We start from the raw sequence: 25,365 nt of genomic DNA, 5'->3' as shown, positions 1-25,365 counted from the left end.
AGGGTCAACACTGAATGTCTCATAGACATCAGGACTCAAATTTTAGGCAACCAAAGCCTGTTCGTGAATACAGAGCTTTCTTGAGAGGGGGTTACATGTCAGTCAACGCATTTTAAGTTGAAACTATGGTAAGCCAAAAATGCATTTAATACACTTAGCCTACCAAACATCATAGTTTAGCCTACATTACCTTAAAAGTGTTTAGAATACTTATATTGGCCTACAATTAGACAAAAATCATCTAACACGTCTCTTTTATAATAAAGTACTGAATATCTCATGTCATGTATTGAATATTGTACTGAAAGTGAGAAACAGAATGGTTGTATGGGTACAGAATGGTTATAAGTGTTTTGGTTGGCTAACCTTCTGATCAGGTGGCTATCTGGGAGCTGTGGCTCACTGCCACCACCCAGCATCAGGAGAGAGTACCATACCACATATCATTAGCACAGGAAAAGATCAAAGTTAAAAATTTGAAGAATGGTTTCTACTGAATATGTATCACTTTTACACCATCATAAATTTGAAAAATCTCAAGTAGAACCATTATAATTTGGGGACCATACATACAGTGTTCTAAAATTAAAATAGGATTTAAAGTAGAGATCTGAACAATAGGATCCCCCCCCCTTTGTCCATTCTTTACAGTTCTGTGCTGGCTGGTACTTGGACATCACTCTTAATCCATTCAAATAAAGTCAATTCAAAGAAAAGTATTCTAAGTCCTGTAAAATCTCTTCATTGATGTGTTACTAAAAGAATTCAAATATCAAAATTTTATTAATAATATCATTTTCTTTACTGGAAGAGCAGTCATAATTATTAGCTAGAACAACTGGAATTATCTATGTATTCATCAACTTAAGAGGCAATTTTCCCCTACAATCTAACCAATGTCTCCTGATATTACATATATTCTATGAAGTACAGTACTTTCTGGGAAAAAAATATGCTATAAATGCAGTGATAGACCTTCTAATAGTGTACCTTTTCTGTAGTCTTGTACAATTTTCCTAGCTTTTGGAATGACTAATACTGATTTAAGTAAACTTTCACAAGCATCTTTAGTTAAAACATTAAGCTTATTTACATTTTTTCTGATACATTTAACCTTTCTTCATTAAAAAATTAATATTATTTTTGGGGTCGATGTTTTTTCAATAAATTACATTGTGAGAGGATTTTCTGCATCACTGTTTCACAATAATCTCACAGGTAATGTCAAGACAAAGTATTACCAGTTCCACAACTCCAGACCACAATATATAAGAAATTCAGACTATCTCATTCCTACTAATGTCACATTTCACCACAAAGAACAAAAGACAAAAAGTCCCTTGGTACCTTGATTAGAGAAAGCTTTGCCAAAAATCAGTATTTGAACTGTCCCTTAGTTTTATAGCCCAGGCCCTGGGGCAATGAAGCACTAAGATTTAGATCTGCTTTGGTTTCGTAAAGCAAGGAGAGTAATTCCGAAAAGGGAAGACAGTAGATTTTTCCCAGAAAAAGGGGAAATATGGAAGTTGATGATCTGGAAATTGATTTCCATAAAACTGTGTCACATCTGTGTCCTGGCATCCTTTGTGTATCTTTTTACTTGTAGGTTTATTTTGCTGGAAAGACTTCTGATCCCTACTGCTGCAAAAGATTCATAACTGGTCCTCCTGCTTCTACTCTTGCTGACTTACAATAAATTTTCCACTCACCTTTTAAAAAATGAAAACAATAAGATTGATAAACTCCTGGCCAGGCTTATCAAAAAGGGCAAGGACCCAAATAAATAAAATCATGAATGAAAGAGATCACAACCAACACCAAAGAAATATAAACACTTAGTAAGCACATATTATTAGCAACTATATGCCAACAAACTAGGCAATCTGGAAGAAATGGATGCATTCCTAGAGACATATAAACTACCAAAACTGAAACAGGAAGAAACAGAAAACGTGCACAGACCCATAACCAGCAAGGAAATTGAAGCAGTCATCAAAAATCTCCTAACAAATAAGAGTCCAGGGCTGGATGGCTTCCCAGGGGAATTCTACCAAACATTTAAAGAAGATTTAATAGTTTTCTGAAGCTGTTTCAAAAAATAGAAATGGAAGAAAAACTCCCAAGATTTTTCTATGAGGCCAGCATTACCTTGATCCCAATACCAGACAAAGACCCTACCTAAAAGGAGAATTACAGATCAATATCCCTGATGAACATGGATGCAAAAATTCTCACCAAAATACTAGACAATAGGATCCAAGAGTACATTAAAAGGATTATTCAAGTGAGATTTATTCCTGGGCTGTAAGGGTGGTTTAACATCTGCAACTTGATCAATGTGATACACTACATTAATAAAAGAAAGGATAAGAACCATATGATCCTCTCAATAGATGTAGAAAAAGCATTTGACAAAGTACAGCATCCATGAATGGATAAAACTCTTCACAGTATAGGGATAGAGGGAATATATCTCGATATCATAAAAGCCATATAGGAAAAGCAAGGATGTAAAGAAAGGAGAACCCTCTTATGCTGTTGGTAGGAATGCAAGCTGGTATAGCCACTCTGGAAAACAGTATGGAGGTTCCTCAAGAAGTTAAATTGCTACAACCCAGCAATTGCACCTCTAGGTATCTACCTCAAAGATATAAATATAGCGATCTGAAGGAGCACCTGCACCCTAATGTTTATAGCAGCAATGTTCACAATAGCCAAACTATGGAAAGAGCCCAGATGTCTATCAACAGATAAATGGATAAAGAAGGTGTGGTGTATATACAATGGAATATTACTCAGCCATCAAAAAATGAAATCTTGCCATTTGCAACAATGTAGAAGGAACTAGAGGATATTATGCTAAGCAAAATAAGTCAATTAGAGAAAGAAAATTATCATACGATCTTACTCATATGTGGGATTTAAGAAACAAAACAGAGGATTATAAGGAAACAGAGAAAAAAATAAAACAAGATGAAATCAGAGAGGAAGATAAGCCATAAGAGACTCTTAATCATAGGAAACAAACTGATGCTTGCTGGAGGGGAGAGGGGTAGGGGGATGGGGTAAAAAATAATAAAATGTGAGAAAAAATAAAAATAAAAACGTAAATACCACTCTTCTGCTTACAACTTTCTCAGGCTACCCACCGCAGTCAGAATAAAACCCAAACATTTCACCATGGCCTACTTAGCCATTACTGCAATAACTATTTTTTCTTTCTAGAATCTTATCCCCCAGGTAATTACTGACTAATTTGCTTCATCTAAGTCTCTTCTCAAACTTTACTTCTTTAATCACCCTATATGAAACAGCATCGCCACTATTGCCTACCACACATTTCTCACTGACCCCTTTCTTGGTTTTCTGCATTTCCAAAACTATCTGAAATTATATTCCTCCCCACCCTGTCCCCTGATAGAATGTAAGTCTTATAAAATGAAACCACTATCTTGAAGAGATATCTGCACCCCTGTGTGCACTGTAAGACATGGAAACAAAGTGTCCATCCATAGATTAATAGATAAATACATAAAAATGAAATATTATTCTGCCATAAAAAAGAAGAAAATCTTGCTATTTGTGACAATATGGATAAACCTTGAGAGCATTATGCTAAATGAAGTAAGTCAGAGACAAATACTGTATGGTCTAGCATGGGGAATCAAAGTTGAACTCATAGAAGCAGAATAAATTGGTGATTGTCAGGGGCTGGGACATTGGGGAAGAGGGCATAAACTCTTATCAATCTTAAATATTTTCACCACACACACATATGTAATGACAATTATGTGAGGTGAAAGATGTGTAATTAACTTGAATTTAGTAATCACTTCATAATACATACATACATAAAATTGTTACATTGTATACCTTAAACTTATACAATGTTATATGTCAATCATATCTCCTTAAAGCTAAATTTAAAAAGAATGTAAGCTTCATGAGATCCAGGACTGTCTTGCTACTGTTTTCTTTATGTCTAGGACACTGCTAAATCAGTAAAATAAGTATTCTTCTATATAACTGCAAGACATTATAAACAAAGATCTTCATCCTTACCTTGTTTGTGGTAGCAAAAAAGAGGGACAACATAAAAATCATAGTATATACTTTCAATGAAATATGATGCAGCTGTGAAGTGACACAATCTCAATGTGCTGAAACATGAAAGTCCAAAGACATACCTATTCTATCCAACCTATGATGCCATCAAATGTAAGATGTACCTTTAAATTATACTACCAAAAAAGGGAATGCCCAAGATGGGGGTCTAATAGGAGATGGCTGTATAAAGCTGGAACCTGAGCAATGAGAAACGAGCCCACAGCACAGAAAGATACAGCAAGAAAACTTGCAGCTCTTAATCCTGAAAAGGAATAGATAGAAGAAGAAAATCCTGAAAATTTAAATCACAAGCCAGTTCATGTGGATTTACAGTCTGACTGCTACCATTAGGATGGTCCCAAAACTCTCAGGCAGAGAACTGAAAGTAATATCAGGTATGAGTAAGCCCATGTGACTGGCAGAAGCAAAGATCCATTCTGGAAGAAAGGGATGTCAATCCAGGACTACAATGATTATAAGATGATACTGACTATAAGACACATTCCAATTTTAGTAAATGTTTTAACTTTTACATTTAAATTTTATTTTTTAAGAGATTTATTTATTTATTTATTTATGATAGAGAGACGGAGAGGCAGAGACACAGGAGGAGGGAGAAGCAGGCTCCATGCTGGGAGCCCGACGTGGGACTCAATCCCAGGACTCCAGGATCGCACCCTGGGCCAAAGGCAGGCGCCAAACCGCTGAGCCACCCAGCGATCCCTACATTTAAATTTTAAATGTAAAAATATGAGTATCCTAGAATTAATGAAAAACAATATCATTAAATGATAAATAGAAGGTGCAGAATGCTCCTGTCTGTGGGGAGAAAAGGGATGTATGTGTACTCTTTAACACTTAGACAATTTATGAAAAGATACACAATAGTTCTTCCAGTCTTGACGAAAGAAATTTTTCATTTTTATGCTATTTTAATTTTGTACCATGTGCATTTATTAGTTTCCCTTTAAAAATTTATGATCAATCAGAAAGAATAAAATATAGCTTTCAATGCTTTCCTAACTATACTGTAATTTCCCTTACAGACTCAATTTATCCCCAAACCACAATCTTTAAGAATGGAATAAGCAAAAAGTGAGTGACTTGGTCCTTATGTTTGGTTTCAAATTTCATTGGCTTCCTATCACCATTCTCTAAGGGATACAACACTCTTAAACAAAATAATCCAGAAGTATTTATTTAGCACCCATGCATACAACAATTAGAACAATGAGTTTTCACATTGAGAACAATGCCTCTAAGATTTCACAATCTAAAGCCAAAATTGAAAATCCACACAAACCAATAACTACAGACCCACATACAAATAATTGTAGTCCTCCAGAATACTTCCATGAAAATGTGCCCAGAGCCTTCATAAATTTTGTTCAGTCATATTCACGGCCTTTAAAACTATCAGGTTAGTAGTGGGTCCAAATGACTGAGAGAAGCAAATAGAGGAGGCACTCAAAAGTGTCTCTTGAAGAAATGTTTAATTGTATAAATATTGAATACACATTTTTAAAAAAAGCATTTCATTTAAATAGATGTTTTTAAATGGCAGGGTAAATGGGCTTCACATATTCAATACAAATATTGATTGAATTTCTACTATGCGCCAGGTACTGCACTAAATGCTATGAACATAAAAATTAATATGACAATGCTCCTGACCTTGGACAGCTCACAATTATAAATTATTACAATAAAATGATATAAAGGTTATAACTGATGTAGTGCAAATGAAGGTGCTAGGATAACTGATTGTGGAAGAAAGAATAGTAGAAAATTTTACAGAGACATGACCTTATGAAATATGCCTTAAAGTCAGCATTTCAAATTCAAATTCCTATTGGGATCAGGCAGGTAAATAAAGTAAGGAATTTGGCTATAATCAAGATTATGGCAATCTGAAGAGTTTATGCATTGCTAAAAAGGGGTGGCTGCTACTCAGTCTAGCCAACTGCTGCCTCACGGTACTATAGACTCAATGTTATCAGGTTTCCAATTTTTCAAGAATAGATGGAAATCATATTTTTCTATGAAAATAATTTGGCAACTAATAAAAAAAAGTTTCAGGTCAAAGAAAATATGTTTAGAAACTGAATATGGCTTGCCAGTCAAGATACTATAATCTCTGCTTTGAAGCATAAATCTACTAAATGAAAAGGAGAGAATTAGGCATCCTAGACATCCTTTATTAAATTCAAATTTCTACAAAGTACAAAAGAAAATCAAGTATGCATTACTGTATAATCCATTTAAAGATATATTACCTTAGGGTCCACTTTTAAGGTTTTGTAGCTAAATTTTTGTATTTATCTGGAATAAAGAAAAGGGATTCCTAATCTAACACTTCCTAGAGCACAACTAATAAAGCCTCAAACTCTAGGTACAAGTAAAAATTAAAGCCTGTGAAACTAGAAGTATCTTTTTATGTCAAATTTGAAGTACGTCCTGTTTTTAAAGGATTAACCATGATTTAAACAGCATTAACATCTTTAAAAGTAAGCTTAGTAAGTCCTATTTAAATTATAATAAAACTAATTTAAAAATTTTAAAACTCTGTTCATACAATGTCAGTGCTTATAAAACTATCTATTTTGAGAAAATAATTTCTACCTACCTTTTTTGCTTTGGGACCCTAAAGGTTGGAAAAGACAAAAGGATTGATAAATTTTTAAAACCTCAGATATTTAAGAAAAGTACCAAGATTATATTAAATGTGAAATTAGGAGAAGCCGGGTAAAAAAGCGTAAGGAAACTCTGCATCATCTTTGCAACTTTCGTGTAAATCTAAAATTACCTCAAAATGAAGTCTTTTTAAAAAGAATTTACATAAAACTATAAGCAGGTCTAGGTAAAACTAAAATAGTTCACCTACTAAAGCACCTTTTTGAATTATACACTTTTTAAATCTTACACTCTTTTTTGACAGTCACTCAGTGTCTTATGTATAATGAAATGACCTACCACTACCTGCTACCAGAGTAGCAATCAGGGAGGTACTGATTCAAAAGGCTCCAAGGAACAATAAGTGATTGACTAAATATTGGCACTGATGTCAAATTTGAAAGTGTGGAAATTATAAATAAATAATCTTTCTGTAAAATTAGATTGTTGATTGTATAGACAAAGAGTCAGTTATTTAAATCAGGCAAAGCTATGATAAAATGATTCTGTTCAGCAACGTGTTTTAAAGCAGATCTATTCCTCTTTGGAAATTATTTTGGAAAGCCCAGGATTGCAATAAATATTTATTAGGATTATCATTACATGTGTTTTTCAATTAATACTACTTGTAATTTCCTGATTAGGCTCATGAGTTCATAAGATTTCTAATAGGGAGAAAAGATGTAGGAAATCATGTGACTATGAGATTATATGCATTCCACATCTGAAGACCTATCCAGGAGAAATTACTGGTTCAAGCTATAAGATTATCACTGTATTAAATATAATTGTTGAAACTGACATGAACCAGTAGATTTTATCTTCTTGAAAGTACATTTCATTAATTCATTTAGCAAGTATTTATTAGTGATTTGCACACAGGGTGCTCTGGGACACTGGAGATGATATAAAGAGGAATAGTAGAGACTTTGCTCTCATAAAATTTTTACAATTGGGTTCTGTTTTTATTATCATATTTACTATCAATTAATAGTCAATAGACTTACATCTTGAAAAAAGTACTATATAGCAGAATATGCTGTTCCTGTTCTCAAGTAGCCATATTTTAAGATGGGCAAATTATCATCTCTCACTAGTGCTTTTAATGTCCTTATCCTAACCCCTCCTGCAAATCATAAAAGCATCATGTAGTACAGTACAGTTGGCCCTTGGACAACACAGGGGTTGGAGTGCTGACCCCCATGCAGTCAAAAATCCACATATAACTTTTAGCTCCCCCAAAACTTAACTAATGGCCTATTGTTGACTAGAAGACTTACTCATAACATAAACAGTTAACACATATTTTGTATGTTATATGTATTATATACTATATTATGACAAAATAAGCTTAAGAAAAGAATTATTAACAAAATGATTAAAAATACATTAACAGTATTAGACTGTATTTATCCAAAAATATCTGCCTATAAGTGGATTCCTGCGGTTCAGAGTGAATCAGTGTTATTCAAGAGTCAACTGTAGCTCCCAAAGTTCAGAGAGCTTGTTTAAAAAATGCATATTTCTGCAGTAAAAGTGTACACACTTCTCCCTTCCCATTGTGGTTCAGTAGATATTATGGATTGAACTGCATCCCCGCAAAATTTGTACATTGAAATCCTATCTCTTGGTATCTCCAAATCTTATCTTATTTGGAACTGGGGTTGTTGTTGATGTAATTAGTTAAGATGAGATCAAAATGGAATAGGATAGCCTTTAATCCACTATGACTGGTATCCCTATAAAAAGGAGAAATATGGACACAGACATGCACACATAAAGAACACCATATAACGAGTGGGGGTATGTTGCCACAAGCCAAGAACTACCAGAAGCAAGGAAAGAGGTCTGAACAGATGCCTCCACTTGCAAAAGGAGCAGAGGCTTGGAAATACCTTGATCTTGGATTTATCAGCCACCAGAGTTTTCAGCCAACAGTAAGTTTCTACTGCTTAAGCCATTTTGTTTCACTTTGTTACTTGGCAGCCCTGGAAACTAATACAGTAGATTTGTTTGGAGTCCAGGATGTTGCTGGAATCTGAATCTTAACAAGTATTCCAGATGTGGTAGAAGCGAATGTTCCACGAACATTTTGAAAAACATTGCTAGAATGATAAGATGAAATTTGTGTTCCATTGGAAAACAGAGGCTTATTGTTCCCTCAATTTATCAGCAGCTTTAAGTCCGCTTAATGTCCATATACTTCTGGTTCTTCTCACGTGACCATTCTCCATCAATTCTGGTAAACTCATATTCATACTTTAAAACACAGTTTGAAAAGCATTGTTCTTCCCTTTCTGTGCCCTTTCCCACCCCAATTTCATCATTTCCAATTTAATCTTACTCCATTGTAGACATTTCAATATTACAGTTAAAAAACCGTATTCTTACTTGGCTAGCCTGTCTCCAACAGCAGGGAGGGTTTGTAATATTCATTTTTAGATCCCTACTTCTAGCCTAGGGTCAAATGCAAAGAGTGTACCCCGTATTTCCCCTTAGTTAACGAATTAAATACATTTCCTACTTCCTTTGGTTTTAATCATAGAAAACGGAAGTCACGTTTAAGAAAAAGGGAACAGAGATAATTTCATACGGGCAGTTTGCTCTGTGTTCTTGAAAAACACATGACAGCTGAGGAGTTCATTAAGACAAGCAGCTTTATTATATTTAATAAATTCAAGGCAAGCCGAGTAACTCGAATCACAAGGCAATTCATATTCCCACAAAAGACCACACAGAATAACTTTTCAGAGAAGCATTAACTCCAACGGTTGTTGATGAACTACCGAGGAGGCGCAAAAACACATTTTCGCCAAGCTGCCAATGAAAAAAAGCAATTTAATGGAAACGTCGAGCATTCTCAGGAATTACCAAGGTGAGGCCAATTCTGAAACGCAGCAGCAGTGCGAGGTTAGGACACTACTGGACCGCACTGACCATCCCGTGTGCAAACGCCGGTTTGCGACTCCTCCCGGACGGGAAGACCACACATCAGGAGGCTGACTCCCCATGGGGTAAGGGCTCTTTCTTAAACCCACCCGCTCCCCTCTAAAATATGTCAGGCTCTTATTACACCATTTAACACGGGTGAATCCCTGCTCGCCCCTTCACCTGCGCCCCCCCCCCCCCCCCCCCACACACACACACACTTTTCCTTGCTCACCATTCTGCAGCCAGCACAACCTCTGCAGGCGGCCAAATCGGAGCTCAGAGTCGTGTGGACGAACGCTCCCGCGTTGTCAGGACGACAAGCCCCGCCCACTCGCGCCCAGGGGAAAGGGCGCAAATCCTCACGTACGGGTCCGCGCAATCGCGCTGGGGTTCTTCCGGGAGGCGCCCCGCCCCCTTCCCTGACCGGCTCCCCGGCACCCACACCCACCCTGCTTTGCGGTTGACAGATCCTGGAGTCGAAGCGGTCGGAGGCCGTAAAGGCTGTGGCCTGCCGGAAAGTGCGTGAGTGCGGCCGCCGGGGCGTTTTCTTTTCCCAGATCCTGGGGTCTGGAGGCGGTGAAGTATGGTCTGGGCAGGGCCTAGCAGGTGTGGCAAGGGGGGTTCTGAACGTCTGAGGGATTCCAGAAGGAAGGGAGCCGGCGGCTACGCGACTGCGTGATGTGACTGACACCCACTCGAGTGGGCTGCCTGTTCCACCACAGCTTACGCCCGAGGAGGGGGATGGGCCCGACTGGCAGTTTAGGGAGGGAGGCAAACCAGTTGGTTCTGAGAGGGTTGGTTATTTTGGAATTAATGACCTTTGGATTCTTCTCTCTGCACAGGGTTCAGTTTACTTTCTGTGCAAAGCTATGTAATGCCGTTTGTCCTCAGGGCGGCTCTTCAACAAGAACTGGAAATTACCTGAAGCAATTCCTGGGTAGAGGATTTCCTACAGTTGGAGGTCACTGAGGTCTAGCAGGACTCCTTAAGCCCAAGGTCACAGGCTGATTGTACCAGCCAGGAGCATAACCTTCAGAATTTCAGTCTCCTCCCCACATGAGTAAACCACTGGCAACTTAGACCAGCAGGAAAACTAGAAGAAATTAAGAAATTAAGCTCCTCCAAAATCTCTGTTCTTTGACTTTAGGGCTATGTTTTAGCAAGACAAGACATCGAATACCTTTTTTTTTTTTTTTTTTTAATTCATGAGAGACACACAGAGAGAGAGAGGCAGGCTCCATGCCCGAAGCCCGATGCGGGACTCGATCCCAGGACTCCAGGATCACGCCCTGGAGCCAAAGGCCGAGGCTCAACCGCTGAGCCACCCGGGCGTTCCAACATGGAATACTTTAAAATCACTGGCACCCGTTTCTTATCTCTGAATTGTAGTTTTATAATGTTCTCTCCCTTTCAACTTTATTGACTACATGTATTAGTAAATATTGAGCCAGTCTTGTGGGCTGAGGTGTTGTTACCCCCATTGTAACAGAAATCCAGGTTGTAAAATATGACATCCCATCCCCAAACCCCTGCAAAATAAAAAACATCTTAATGTCCACTTCATATAAAGTTTTGAAGCCATTTGCTATGGAAGTAAGTTTTTGTTCTAGTGTTTATAATTTTTTTTTTTTTTTTTTTTTTTTTTTTTATATTTATGATAGTCACAGAGAGAGAGAGAGAGAGAGGCAGAGACACAGGCGGAGGAAGAAGCAGGCTCCATGCACCGGGAGCCTGACGTGGGATTCGATCCCGGGTCTCCAGGATCGCGCCCTGGGCCAAAGGCAGGCGCCAAACCGCTGCGCCACCCAGGGATCCCTGTTCTAGTGTTTATAAAACCTCACTCAGTCAACTCAATTTGGATTGATGGGCGAAATTACTCTAGGGAAAAGAATTTAGTCACGCTCTCACTCTAAGCCACCTCCCTCCTAGGGAGGAGGGATTGCTAGCGATGTGTAAAAAAGAACATACTAGACTGTTTTAGGGACACTATGCTGTAAAAACTATCCCCGTGACTTTGCTTCTCCTCTAGGACTTCTCTTGCAAGCTGCTAAGTGAAAGGGCGGTTTCCTGTTCTGCCTTCAGACAGGCATAGTATCCACCCATTCTGGATACTATGCTCCTTTCAACTCCTATAATCTGGCTTCCTAGGATGCCTTGACCAAGCCAAATGCCAGTCTTAAGGCGTAAAAATCTTTTGACACCTACTTCTGATGACCTATCCTTTGGATCTGGTGTTAGAGTTTTTTACATGAAGCTTTTTTAGGCTTAACTAATTCGGGAAAACACACTTTCCTGTTTGAAGCTGTTTGAAGTCAAAATCTACCAGAAACCAATAAACAGTAACATTGCACTGCTTTTCTCTGCCCGTTTTCCTTCAGCTTTTATTGCCATCCAAACTTCATGAGGAAGAATTAACAACAGCTTTGGCCACCAGTAAAATGACAATTCTTAGTTAACCCAGGACTGGAGTTAGTTAAGTCTGAACTCCTCAGCTCACAGTCATTGGAAAAAAGCTGTCAGTGGCGATTATTGCTTCTTCCCCTTGCCCACTACATACTGTCTCAGAATGATAGGGGGCTTCTCTCGGTCCCTAATAGTTTGGCTCTTTACAAGTAACCTCCATAACTTCATGTAGGGTTAAGGAGCAGCCCCAGGTCCCTGCTGCATTTTAATTTCACCAATTGTGAACCCACGGTGAACCTTCTCCGAAAGGCTAATAAACTTAAATGCCTGAAGGACAACATAAAATAATAATGATAAACTGCCTTAATTTCTGTAAATCAGCATATCAAAGAACAAGACAATTTTGCCCTAGTCAAACCAGCTACATTTTTTTTTGCTGGGCTAATCCTCTATTATGTATGATTTTTTAAAAAGGCAATAGCTTAAAAGGACAGTTTAAGCTTTAACAAATTACAAATTTGGAGTTAAATAAAGCTGTGTTCCTTGCCAGAAAATTAAACAGGCTATAATTTGCAATTTGACAGTATGTCTGTGTAGATTTAGAATCATTTTTAAAGCATGTGATTCTTAAGAGCCATTCTTCAATAAGATTAAACCACTGGAAACTGGCTCTCAGGGAGAAAAACATTTTTTTTTGAATTGAAATTAGCTATTAATATAGTAGTTTAAAAATGCACCCTTCTAATTTCATTCCCTTTCAAAACTCCACTGATCTTCAGTGAAGGGATATAAAAATAAACTGGAAAAATGAGAGAGATGACATCAGTAAAATTTTGGGAGCTGCAACCCAGATGAATGAATGTGACTCAACACACCAGAAAAGCCCAATTTATACTGCATAATTCTCCAAAGGCATTGGAACAAAGACAATGGAATTGGAAATGAAAAATGAAGTAAATCAGAGATTAAGTGAAAACTATTTGAAAAACACCTCTAGAGGGATTGCACTTCTCACTCCCATAGAAGCATGGAGATTTATTGCTGACCAAATAATACTATTCTCTGCACTGGAGTGTCCTCACCTATACTAAGTATGTAAGAACCACACTGGAAACAAATTAAGTGAATTTGGTATATAGAATGCTGAATGCAAGGCTCCCATTTTTCCACTTCTTAAGATTGAATAGGCAAATCCTCAGCAAATTCGAAGTTTCTTCTCTGGGGAATGACCAGCCCAGGAGGAATGATCTGACACTTTTGATTTCTAGAGGTTCCCCAACAAAGGGCTCATTCAGATTATCCTAAGTGAAGCTCAGAGTCTGTAAATTGCAACTATGTATACAGATCTTCTAAAACTTTTTTTTGTCCTCATAAAAAGGGGGGCAGGGGGAAAGACTTGGAAAGAAAGCTTGAAAGCAACCCAAATAAAGAAGAGAAAGCAATTTGGAAAAAAAATTGCAAAAAAGCTAAAAAATAATTGTTCTGCTATGTTAATAGCAAACGTGTATGTTTGCTATGTGAATTAGCTCAAAAGCTACTAGTAAAGAGGGGAATTATATAAGAATTAAAATGGAAATAATGTTCCTATGTGATTATTTCTCCCTTAACAAAGTGAAGCCAAAGAATCAGACTTAAAAACTTTTTAGCAAGAAATGAAAAGGTCTTCATTAAGCTGCCATCCTGGCAGGGGAAGTCTTCCAAGTATATTTTTTAAAAATTTAAAATATGTATTTAGACCCAGAGCTCCCACTCCAGCAAGGCATACCTGGTTTTATGCAGCTTGACTGGTGGCTGGTTTAACCACCTACCCTGACCACTAATTGGCAGCCTTGTGGTTTAGATAGATCTCTATTTCCATGTGTACCTACCTCACTATCTCCCAGCCCTACTCTTAACATTTTGCCAGCATATTTACACCATTAAAAAGTTTACTGAGGTACAACTGACATACAGTAAGCTATACTTATTTAAAGTGTGAATCAATCTAACAAATTTGGCATATGCATACAGTTATAAAACTATTACAGTAATAAACATCTCCATTATCCCCAAGGACTTCCTCCTGCCTTTTCCTCCCTTCCTGTTCTCCAGTCCCTTGCTTCCATTCCCAGGCTACTCTGTTATTTCTGAGCATTTTAAATATCTGTAGTAGTCTCCAGCTATTCTACAAAATAAGTGGCCTGTGACCTTCACAACTATGAAGTTCATAAAAGTCAAGGAAAACTGAGTAACTGTTTCAGTCTGAAGGCTAAAGAAACATGAAAACTAAATGCCATGTGTAATCTTGGATTGGAAGCTTCTGCTATAAAAGGCATCTTTGGGATGACTGCCAAAACACGTACTTGTGGATTTGATGTAGTCATGTAACAGTGTTAGTTTCCTGATTCTGATGTTTGTACTGTTCTGTAGGAAAAAGTCTATGTTCACAGGAAAATATACTCTAAAGCTGTGTTGTCCAGTATGGTGCCAATTAAGCCCCTGATACCTATAAGCACTTGAAATGTAGCTAACATGACACATTAAAATATTTTGAGTATGAACAAAATATATTAAAATAATTTCACTTGTTTTTTTAATACTAGAAAATATAAAATTACATAGGCATCTTGAATTACATTCTGTTGGATGGCACTGCAAAGTATTCCCACTGTTTATCATGTTACCAACTTACTCTCAAATTCCTAAGGAAAAATGTTGCAACTTTTTTGCAAGATTGAAATTATTTCAAAATAATTATGTTAATGAGAGACAAAGTATAAAAGTTTTCTTAGGTCACTGGGAAAATAGAAATAACAGAAATTTAAGGTAGGTTATAAATGACATGGACATTTGCTTTGGGCCTATCATGAACTAAATGCTTGTGGTGTTAGGAATTTTATGATTTAGTCCCCATGACTATAACAAATAATGAGAATTATTTTCTATATTTAGGCTCTCCTGGTACCTTTAAGGAGCCACTTTTCCCTACTAGCACTAACAAGTTATATGTAAAGTATAATCTACTCCACTGGATATTGCCTGCTTCTCACATATGTACCCACTTAGGAGTTGTTGACTGTCCTCCTTAACCACCACTCTTATTGCCCATCTACCATTAGCCATGAACCTGCTTGACTCTCATATCTTCTACTCTTTAGCCTTCCTTAGGATAGCACCCTTCTAGGTATGATCGGGCCTCTTTCCAGTGTCCTCCAAATGAATCTGGCCTTGCCTTGAGAGCAATGTAGACACTCTTCCTTTGAACAGTAAAGAAACTGAAGCTCATAAGTAATTTCTATAACATTATGTAGCTGGGATTCTAATTCATTCCACTCTATAAAAGAAGGTTCATCTATATATAACTATCTTTGACAACTCATTTTCTCTCTCATTACCCTTTTTCCTTCATAAGACTTACACAATTCCTAATTCTCTTGTTTATTATGTCTCCCCCAGGAGAAGTTAGTTCTGTGAGAGCAGGTATCTTACCTGACATTTCATAGCTATATCCCAGTGCCTGGAACATAAAAGTGCTCAATAAGTATTTACTGAGTGAAAAAAGTTACAACGGATTCTTTTCTGAGATTACAATGCAGATATTTACAATTTTTTTAAAATTTTTCTTTAGGTATGTTATGTATAAAAGTGGATACTTTCCATAATAAATGAAAATGGCCAACTCTTTAAGAGGAGAAGTACTGAATCTTTATAAAAATGTAAGTAACTATGTTGCCAGTTTTATACATATGTTATTGAGATACAGATCATTTAGAAACATTTAACCTTTGTTTTTTAAGCTGCTGTATCTTGGACGAGACTATCCAAAAGGAGCAGACTATTTTAAAAGGCGTCTGAAGAATGTTTTCCTTAAAAACAAAGATGTGAAGGACCCAGAGAAGATCAAAGAACTTATTGGACGGGGTGAATTTGTAATGAAAGAGCTAGAAGCCTTATACTTCCTTAGGAAATACAGAGCAATGAAACAACGCTATTATTCAGATACCAACAAAACTAACTGATCACTCTTACTATAATTTGACTGGAATTCAGTGCCAGCTGATTATGTATAACAGTTATGATAAAAGTAACTGTAACTTAAAATGGAAAGATATAGTTCTGTAAATACCTGAGCTGCCTTATTGAATTAATGGGTTTCAGCTTCTGTTCACAGAAAGCTTTATTTTATCAACAACGCTTTATGTTTAATTTTTCTACAAAATCAGCAATATAGCCAACTATACCAATTAAAAATTAATGGATACTCAATTTTGAATGAAAATACAGTGTACTTATTATAATTTTAACTCAGCAAGTTTTTACCAATTATTCTTAGCCCATTTCTCCATTTCACTGAGTAGAGAATACTACTTAATGCATTTAGTTAAAGCAAAATAATTTCTTGCACATTGATTTCCCTTAACTTATGAAGGCATACCACCTTATTTTTGATCCTATTTGGTACATTAATAGCACACATTCAAGGTTCACTACAAAACAAATAGCACATGGTAATGATTTAAGTGCAGTCACGGAAATAACATGTATGGAGTAAGATCATTTCTGATCTTGAAGTAGGCTGCCAGTGATTGGCACTACATACATACCTATGTAGTACCTTCCATTATTAATTTTGCTGCTGGCTCCCTTTGGGTCTTAAATCACCTGTATCAGTTACCTTTGTGTATTAATTACCTTTACTGATAAAAAGTAATAAATAATGTTCTGTTCTTTCATCATAAAGGCAGATCTGTTTTGCATCTACTTCTAAATGAGTTAACATAGTAATGGACCTAAATCTAACATGATTTTAAGCAAACACTTAAACCTTTAGATAATGTTCACAGCACCTTTCACAAATAAAGACTATATCTAACATATAAGCTGCAAAAGATTCACTAATATACTATAGTGTCTGTAGCTTATAAAGTATTCCGTATCAACTATGGGGCAAATGTTTTGAATTTCTGTCAAGAAGCACACACTATCATAGTCACCATAACTATTTTTATTACATTACAATAATTAGGAGCAGTACAGTTCATGACAAAAATATTACAAATTTCAGATCACTTCACAGCACATACTCCTATAAACATTTAAAAGTTAATTTTAATTAAAAGAGTGGTCATTTTTAAATTTAATGTTTGATATGACCAACATTCCTAGGTCAGCGCAACCAAATGATGGAAAACAACTGGATCACACTGCATATGTCCCACAAAAAAAAGCACAATGTACAAAATGTGCATGTTTCAGTTTACACTATACAAAAATAGTTAAAATACATTCCAGGTAAACATGTTACATTAAGAAATAGTACTAGTAAGAAATTGGCACTCAAAGGAAAAATGCAAAAGTATTTTCAACATGAAAACACAAGACAGTGGAATTGGAAACTTTTGGATAAAACATTACATAACTCATTCAGCTCTATGAGGAGGGGGGCCCCCTGTAATGGACATTTCTGCATGTAAAAACTTTGATTTTTCCTAAATTCATCTAAATTGCCTATCATCATCTGAAACAGGCACTTAAAACTGTTTAACTAAGACAATTATTAATCTAGTTATGACTATTCTTCAAGAACTGATGTCAAGATATCTTTAGGAAGAAATAATTTTCACTTTCTGAAGGAATTTACAGCTACCAGTTGTATGCTGTTCAATTTCTCAATAGAGATTTCATGCTACCCAATACTAATACAGAAGTTATTAAATATAAATTCAGTTTTAAAGTAACTGATGGTTTTTTAAAAACCATTAATACAGTTATCGAGGAATTACTGTTTGACAATGGAAATGACAGTTTTCATTGCCTACCAAAAAAAACAATGTGTACATATTGTTTAAAAAAATGGTTAGAAGAAAAAAAATCACTGGAATACAAATGAGATGAACTTGTGCAAACCGCAACTGAACATGCCTCACAAAGTTTCTCTATATATTAGGACAAAATTGTGCAATGGTGGCAAAGATTTTGATAACCTATAAGTTAGGATCTAAATTCCTATGCAGTGTGACTCAGTTAAAATAGAGCCTAGAATTCCTAATTGGGAATATTCACTCAAATTATACTACATACCTCTGCTACATTCTTCCACAAACATGTTAATGTCTAAGACTATGTAATTTAGCAATTTTTTTCAACTTTCAACAAGGATTTTTATCTTTAAGGCCGTAATAATTACATAATATTTATTTCTAGGATTATCGCTCCCCTTTTAAAATCTCTACAAAAACAAACGTTTTGTCAAACCATTCAAAATTCACATAATAAAGGATAATTACCACTGCCTAAAAAAAGTTGCCCGGCTACATCAAAAAATTCAAGAGTCCTAAAAATCCCTCAGTTATGCACTGCAATTCCTGAAGTATGGCCATTTCTTTCTCTTGTATAGAAACAAGAGGAAGTACTATATAAAGTCTTAACACCCTATCTAATGTTCCATAAACCTGTAGTTTAGCATAGCATTTCAGAAATTGGACTGACTTTTTACACAGAAGTTTCCTTTTCTGTGAATTAGTTCAGGCATCTGTTTATTCACACCCAGATAAATAAAACTATTTTTGAACTCAATATTTAAATCTATTTTAATTATGATACACAGAGACCAAGTAGAATATTACACATTTGGGAATTTTAATGTTATCATCTGACATACAAATTAATGTGTACTATATAAGTATCCCAACAGAATCACATAATTATCCCAAATAAAAAACAATATAGTCAAGTTTACTTCTTTAAAATAATGAAGTAAAGTGATTTATATAAAGTAGCTTGATTAAACAGTTTATTGGAATCAGAGCGAACAATTATTTTAGAGCTGGAAGAAACCTTAGAGACCATATCCCTTCTGTGCAAAACTAAAATATGCATTATATTATCTCTGGGTCATGTGCCAAATGCCTCACTAATATACTACAGACCACTCTAATATAACAGTACTACTTAAGGATAGGGATTATGTCCCTTGTTGGGAATACCATAATATCCCCGGTGCCTTGTGTAGAACCTGGCATCTAGCAGGCACTCAAGTATTTGTTGAATAAATGAATTCTGCTAAAAAGTAAGCTTTATGAATTAAATTTTAAAGTATTTTTCATTGTAAGAAGATTTTACTTATTAAAATAATGGAATGTATCACCGTTACCAGGGCTAGTCCTAGTTTTGGATTATCTAAGGAAATTTTTCAGTATTTATTAATTAAATTTATTAAATTCTTCTACTGGATAGGGTCTGTCTACACATCGCAGATATGAAAATTCCTACTTTTCCTACTTAGTCACTAATGGACCAGGTAGCAGAGATGATGTTCAAAAGATCAAAATTAAATTGATACAGTTACCACCTGAAAATTAGCTATTAGGTCAAATCCCACTACAGTATCTGTCAGATTATGTTGAGCCTGACTAATGTGACTTGATTACCTCATGGAGATATCCAAAGCAGCACTACATCTTGAGGTTCGGGGAATTAGAAAGCATCAAGTCATGGGGCATGTAGAAGGTAGGCAGGCAAGATGACACTAACATGGGAGAGGAGTACCTGCTACCGGAGATCAGATTCTCAAAAATAAACCTCACCTCTTGCACAACTTTGCCTAAGACTGGCGCTGAAGAGAACATAGGTAAAAAGTTACAGATTGTGCTGAGATTGACAAATAGGTATACCCTTATGTAAACTGAATGTAAATCACATAGTTTATGCTAGATATAGCCTTTGAGATGACTTCTTTTAACATGAAGAAATGGATAGTGAGTGATTTGCCCAAAACTGAAGTTGTAAAAGACACATAACTAGAATCTAAGTCACCTTCCTCCTAGTCCAGTGATATTTTCACCTCAACACACCATCTCACTTCAGATATTTAAAAATACATTTTAAATGCACTGAAAGAATTGTTATTAATCTATTATTTAAGCATTAGATATTCTTAAATATGGACCAATACTTGTAAAGTATTTATGAAATGTTACTTTAGCCAATGTTGAGAACTAGCCAACACTAGAGATTTTAAAACCTTTTTACTTCATTGTTTAAAAAAAATTCAAGTCTTGCCACCCCCTACCCCAAAATCTCATTTTAAATAATGTTTTTAAAAAGCTCTGTTGGTTTTTTAAAAAACAAAAGTGATGGTCCTGATCTGTCAGCAGGACCACCACACAGTGAGGATGTATCTTATCTAAACACTCTTTGTCCCCACTTTTGACCACCCAATCAATGCATGATGACACTGGGAGACCACAGGGATGTAGTCTGTACTATGAAACTCTTAATGAAGCTTAAGGGTTCACACAAGGCCTGGCCTTGGAACTGTGGTCTCTTTAACATCTATTAAAACTAACTGGCCCAAATAATCTTTAACATCACTACAAGAATTAAAACTATTTTCTAAGATTGAAGATCAAGAAAAGATTTAAAGTTATGCTAAGAAAGAGCAATCTGACACAGGGAGACTATATTTAATTCCTATGGGAATTTTTTATACATGTTAAAACTTTTTCAATTAATACAAAAATTTAGTAGCATGTAAATATAGCCCCAAAATGGTTGCTATAATCCTCATTACATACTGGGTCTGCCTTAACAGGAAAAGCTATTCAGAGTATTATAGGAATTTATCTAATATGGAAAGTAAATGCCTTTTAATATTTTCCATTGCCTTGTATTTTTTTCTATTTTTTCCCTTTTTTATAGAAAAAATATAATATTTTTGGGAGCGTGGCTATGACAAATAGCAGTGAAAAGATGGAGAAAACCTTTGTGAACAGTGTAGCTTTACATTAAGGGTGACTGAAACTATAGGACATTATACCTATAAGAAGCAGCCCATAAATTCATGTTCCCTCAATGTTTCAGTAAAACCAATCATGAAATATCAACTGAAGTTATAATTAGTAATTAATCCATGTATGTGACTAGATAAAACACAGAATAGGGATGATTCGAAAGCTTCATTAATTTGTTTCACACCAAAGTTCACAATTGGTAAGAAAAATAGGAAGTAATCAACTGCATGCACCAAAAACCCCAAGACAGAAATCTCAGGTATTCAGTTTCTTTTTCACAGGCATTGCTAGTTCAAAACCAAAACTCAGGGAATACTGGCACTTAGAGGAAAAAGTTTCCACTGTCATTTTAAAATAAGCATTCAAGATAAAAGCTAACAGTTTGGATGGAGCAGAAAATTAGGTAATGCTAAAACAAATGCTAATAATTTAGTGTAATGTACAAAAATTACCACTTTTACTTAAGTATGCCTTAAGAAAAAAGTACAAATTGTATTTACATAATTATACACTTTGTCTTTGACTTCTTTTTCTTCTTTTTACCATCTTTGCTCATCTTTTCTTTATGTTTTCGAATTTCTCGAACTAATGTATAGAAGGCATCGTCAACACCCTGAAACACATAATAAGCATTGAAATGTGAGTATGTATGATGGACTGAAGTACACAGATAACAGAAAAGATACCGGACTACTGGAAACACTAGTACGTAGAAAGAATAAAGACACTTTACATTTACTTTACATTTGTCTTTAGGAAACTGAATATATTCTCAGACTTTTAGGATTCTTATAATGTCATTTTTATGAATATTTCATCAATACTATAAATAGGAACACTAATTTTCACAAAAGGCAAAGAAAACCAATGTACAAAATCTTACATAAGCTGAACAAATAACTTTTTCCCAAAACTTTGCTACTTTTTTCCATATTAGCATATTTTGTCACCAAAATCCAAATGCATTTGTATGTGTTTTTCTGGGTATGAATATACACTTATACTTAATTATCCCTGAGTTTCTAGAAATGAGATCTAAGCCAATCAAGTACATATTATTTTCTTAAATATTCAAAGTAACAGTATTTGAACTCTGAGGTCAATACTTAATTAAATCCATTAGATTTAATCCCCTGGAAGTAAACAGTATTCAAATATACTTTCAACTTTCAAATGACATATATTAAGACATTAATTTCAATTCATATACCTAACATAAAGTTACCCCAAAGACACAATAGTTTGAAAAATGTAATACCTCAGATTTGTAGAGAAATGAGCTAAAGCATTTAAATGGTGACACTGTTACCAATTTAGAGTAGATTCTCTTTTATTTAGTTTCTGTTTAATGTATTATGTATTAAAAAGTTTGCCATATAAAGCCAAATGCTATATCTTCAAAGAAATTTCCATTTGTCATTTTGGTACATCTATTCCTGATTAAAGTAAGGTATATAAATAAGTAATGGCTGAAAGTAATTTAAAGTCAGAATAATTTTTAGCCTAATAATTCATAAAGTGGAAAATGGCACTCTGCAAGTGGTAGCAGAACAGGAGATTTTAACTCTGCAATATTGAAATTATACAAGATTACAGAAGTCAATTCCTGTCATGACCGCACTAAAAACCAAATTAAATATAAAAGCAAAATAAAATATTGAATAAAACAAACAAAATAGTTTAAAAAGTATGATCCTCTATGTATTTTAAAATCTGTTCAACAGAAAAATAATTATTTTTTAAAAGCCTGTTAACCTAATGATGCTTTCAAACGGAGACACTAGAGGGAGTTCTAGGAACAAATGCCCAGAAATAAAGTTGTATAAATCAAGCCACTTTGAGAACAATGAAAATTGGGTTTCTATTCATTTTAACCACTTGTTGAATATTCATATAAACCCATTCATTAAGTTAGATTATCTTGAATCTAATTTAGAACATAAAAATTTAACAGTGATATGATTTTTCCTTTTACTATACTAAGATCTTTTATAATTAGTATTTAAAAATAATAATATTAAGGCATTTTTATTCAAATTACGTTTAACTAATTTTCACAACAGATCTAAAAATCAGAAAAATATTATCAACATTTTTAAAGAAGCACAGAGCTGGAATCAGGGGCCTGCTCAGGTTTAAATAAACAGTTAATTGTAGGGGTTAAATAAAGTTAATTGTAGGGGTGCCTGGGTGGCTCAGTTGGTTAAGTATCCAACTCTTGATTTCAGCTCAGGTCATGATCTTGGAGTCACAGGATAGAGCCCCACTATAGGCTCCACTCTGAGCAGAGTATGCTTGAGATTCTCTCTTACCCTCGCCTTTTGCCCCTCCCCCTGCGCTCGCTCTCACTCTCTCTCGATAAATAAATAAATAAGGGGTGCCTGGGTCGTTCAGCCAGTTAAGTGTTAGACTTGATTTTGGCTCAGGCCATGACCTCCAGGTTATGGTATCGAGTTCCACATTAAGGTCTACACTCAGAGGGGAGTCTGCCTGAGGACTTCTTTCCCTCTTCCTCTGTCCCTCCCCACTAAATAAATAAATCTTTAAAAAATAAATCTGGGACTCCTGGGTGGCTCAGCAGTTGGGCATCTGCCTTTGGCCTAAGGTGTGATCCAAGGGACCCGGGGATCCCCACACTGGGCTCCCTGCATGGAATCTCTTCTCCCTCTGCCTGTGTCTCTGCCTCACTCCCTCCCTCCCTCCCTCCCTCCCTCTCCTCTCTCCCTCTCTCTCTCTCTCTCTCTCTCTCTGTGTCTCATGAATAAATAAGGTCTTAAAAAAATAAAAATGAATAAACAAAATCTTTTAATAAGTAAATAAATGGTTCTAGGATAAAAACCAGAATTTTTGTGTGAAAAGAAGTCTAGTGAAAAAAGTCCCCAAATAAAACACTGAAACCGCATTCACTGATGTGCCCCACTTTCTGACAGCATTCATTACTGACACATATATGCTTTTTCTTTACCCAAAGGAGAGAGGAAAAGTGATAAAATATAATTTATCAGCAATATAATCAAGGCTTAATATATACATAACCTTCAAGCTAACCTTCTTACATAAAAACCAAAAACTTCTAATGATATAATAAAGAATAATTATTTTATAGCTTGACCATAACTCTTGACTAATTTATAATCATAAACCCTCAGAATGGTATGAAATCTTAAGAGAGGATCTAGTCCAACTTTCCCACCCTTCACAAATTCCCTTTGATCACACACACAAGCTTATGTAGTCTACTCCACTTCAACTACTTTTATAATGAAGAAAATGTCAATGATACTAAGATGGTGAAGCAGATAAAATGAGAAACCATGAAATGGATATAGAGAAGACACATTCTAAGGTGAAAATAAGACACAAGTATTTAGGAGACAATGAAAACAAAATTGTTAACATTACCTTCTGCTAAGATTCTGACAAATACTTCAATATTACATTCTTTCTTAATATTGAACTCTTTAATGTAACTTATTAAAATTAAATAATTTCAATGGTTAGGGAAAGGTTATAATTAGTCAAACCAGGCACTGAATTCCTTTTTTTCCATATGGGAACTAGTAATTTTCATGTACACATACAAAAGACAAAAATATTATCTCAATAATTTTGTTTAAATCCAACCATGTTAGGACTAAAAAAAACCTCATTTGTATATATTGATTACTGTCAAATTAGTTTTGTAAGACTATTTTTATTTAAAATTTTAAGTATTACCAACTACTTTTTTATTTAAATACTATCCACACCCACTGAAAAAACAAGGATTCAACCCCACTAATCATGCCCACTAATTATTTGGCATTCATACTACAAAGTCATAAATAGGAAATCTTAGAAAAGCATGTGCTTCCACCTTAGTTTTAAATAAAAGTTAAAGTGTAAAACTACTTTATTCTAAATAGTTGCACCTTAAAAATCACCTACTGATAAAACAAAAGAGGGAAAAAAATTTAAAAACCCATCACTTAAATCTGGTCATGGCTACTGTTATTTAAAAAGGTTAACTTTTCAAATTGCATTGCAATGTTAAATTTTTTTTAAAAAAGATTTTATTTATTCATGACAGGCACAGGGAGAGAGAGAGAGAGGCAGAGACACAGGCAGAAGGAGAAGCAGGCTCCATGCAGGGAGCCTGACACGGGACTCGATCTCAGGTCTCTAGGATCACACCCTGAGCTGAAGGCAGCACTAAACCGTTTAGCCACCTGGGCTGCCCTGCAATGTTAAATTTTATCACAACTTCTAAGTTAAGATATTGTTCTATACAATGATACTCAAAAAATATTGAGTCCATAAACTCAATAAAATTAATATTTATTTCTTCTTCTGAGTTTAGCAGATTAGTATAGCATAGATATTTTGAGACTGGGTCTTTTATTCAGATGTACATTTTTGCTTTTGGGAGATACACTAATTTTTTCAGACTTTAAAGCCATATAATAAAAACTAAAGAGTGAAATATTTCCTGAGCAAAACC

General features: G+C 35.3%; 3 protein-coding genes across 8 annotated transcripts in view; 1 reads left to right on the top strand and 2 right to left on the bottom strand.

Moving 5' to 3' along the window:
- DNAI7 (dynein axonemal intermediate chain 7) overlaps positions 1-10,105 on the bottom strand; it is a 66,851-nt gene extending 56,746 nt beyond the window's left edge. For all 3 annotated transcript variants that reach the window (XM_025995083.2, XM_072765731.1, XM_072765730.1), the window contains exon 1: positions 9,944-10,105. In XM_025995083.2, the coding sequence (XP_025850868.2) occupies positions 9,944-9,946 (3 nt within the window). In that variant the 5' untranslated portion in view covers positions 9,947-10,105. The remainder of the gene's footprint in view (positions 1-9,943) is intronic.
- ETFRF1 (electron transfer flavoprotein regulatory factor 1) lies at positions 10,100-16,833 on the top strand. Of its 3 annotated transcripts, none has more exons than XM_025995087.2 (3): positions 10,100-10,229; positions 15,722-15,809; positions 15,891-16,833. In XM_025995087.2, exons 2-3 carry the CDS (start codon positions 15,759-15,761, stop codon positions 16,110-16,112), a joined length of 273 nt encoding a protein of 90 aa, XP_025850872.1. In that variant the 5' UTR covers positions 10,100-10,229; positions 15,722-15,758; the 3' UTR covers positions 16,113-16,833. The 3 variants fall into 3 exon arrangements, with proteins under 3 accessions (XP_025850872.1, XP_025850873.1, XP_072621836.1); XM_025995088.2 differs by having other exon boundaries at positions 10,115-10,233; XM_072765735.1 differs by lacking the exon at positions 10,100-10,229 and adding an exon at positions 10,299-10,317.
- A 244-nt stretch (positions 16,834-17,077) lies between these two features.
- KRAS (KRAS proto-oncogene, GTPase) overlaps positions 17,078-25,365 on the bottom strand; it is a 38,893-nt gene continuing 30,605 nt past the window's right edge. For both annotated transcript variants that reach the window (XM_072765732.1, XM_072765733.1), the window contains exon 5: positions 17,078-21,498. In XM_072765732.1, the coding sequence (XP_072621833.1) occupies positions 21,382-21,498 (117 nt within the window). In that variant the 3' untranslated portion in view covers positions 17,078-21,381. The remainder of the gene's footprint in view (positions 21,499-25,365) is intronic.

This window comes from Vulpes vulpes, chromosome 8 (genome assembly GCF_048418805.1).
Source record: "Vulpes vulpes isolate BD-2025 chromosome 8, VulVul3, whole genome shotgun sequence".
Taxonomy (NCBI): Eukaryota; Metazoa; Chordata; class Mammalia; order Carnivora; family Canidae; genus Vulpes; species Vulpes vulpes.
This window is presented reverse-complemented; position numbering and strand designations above follow the sequence as displayed.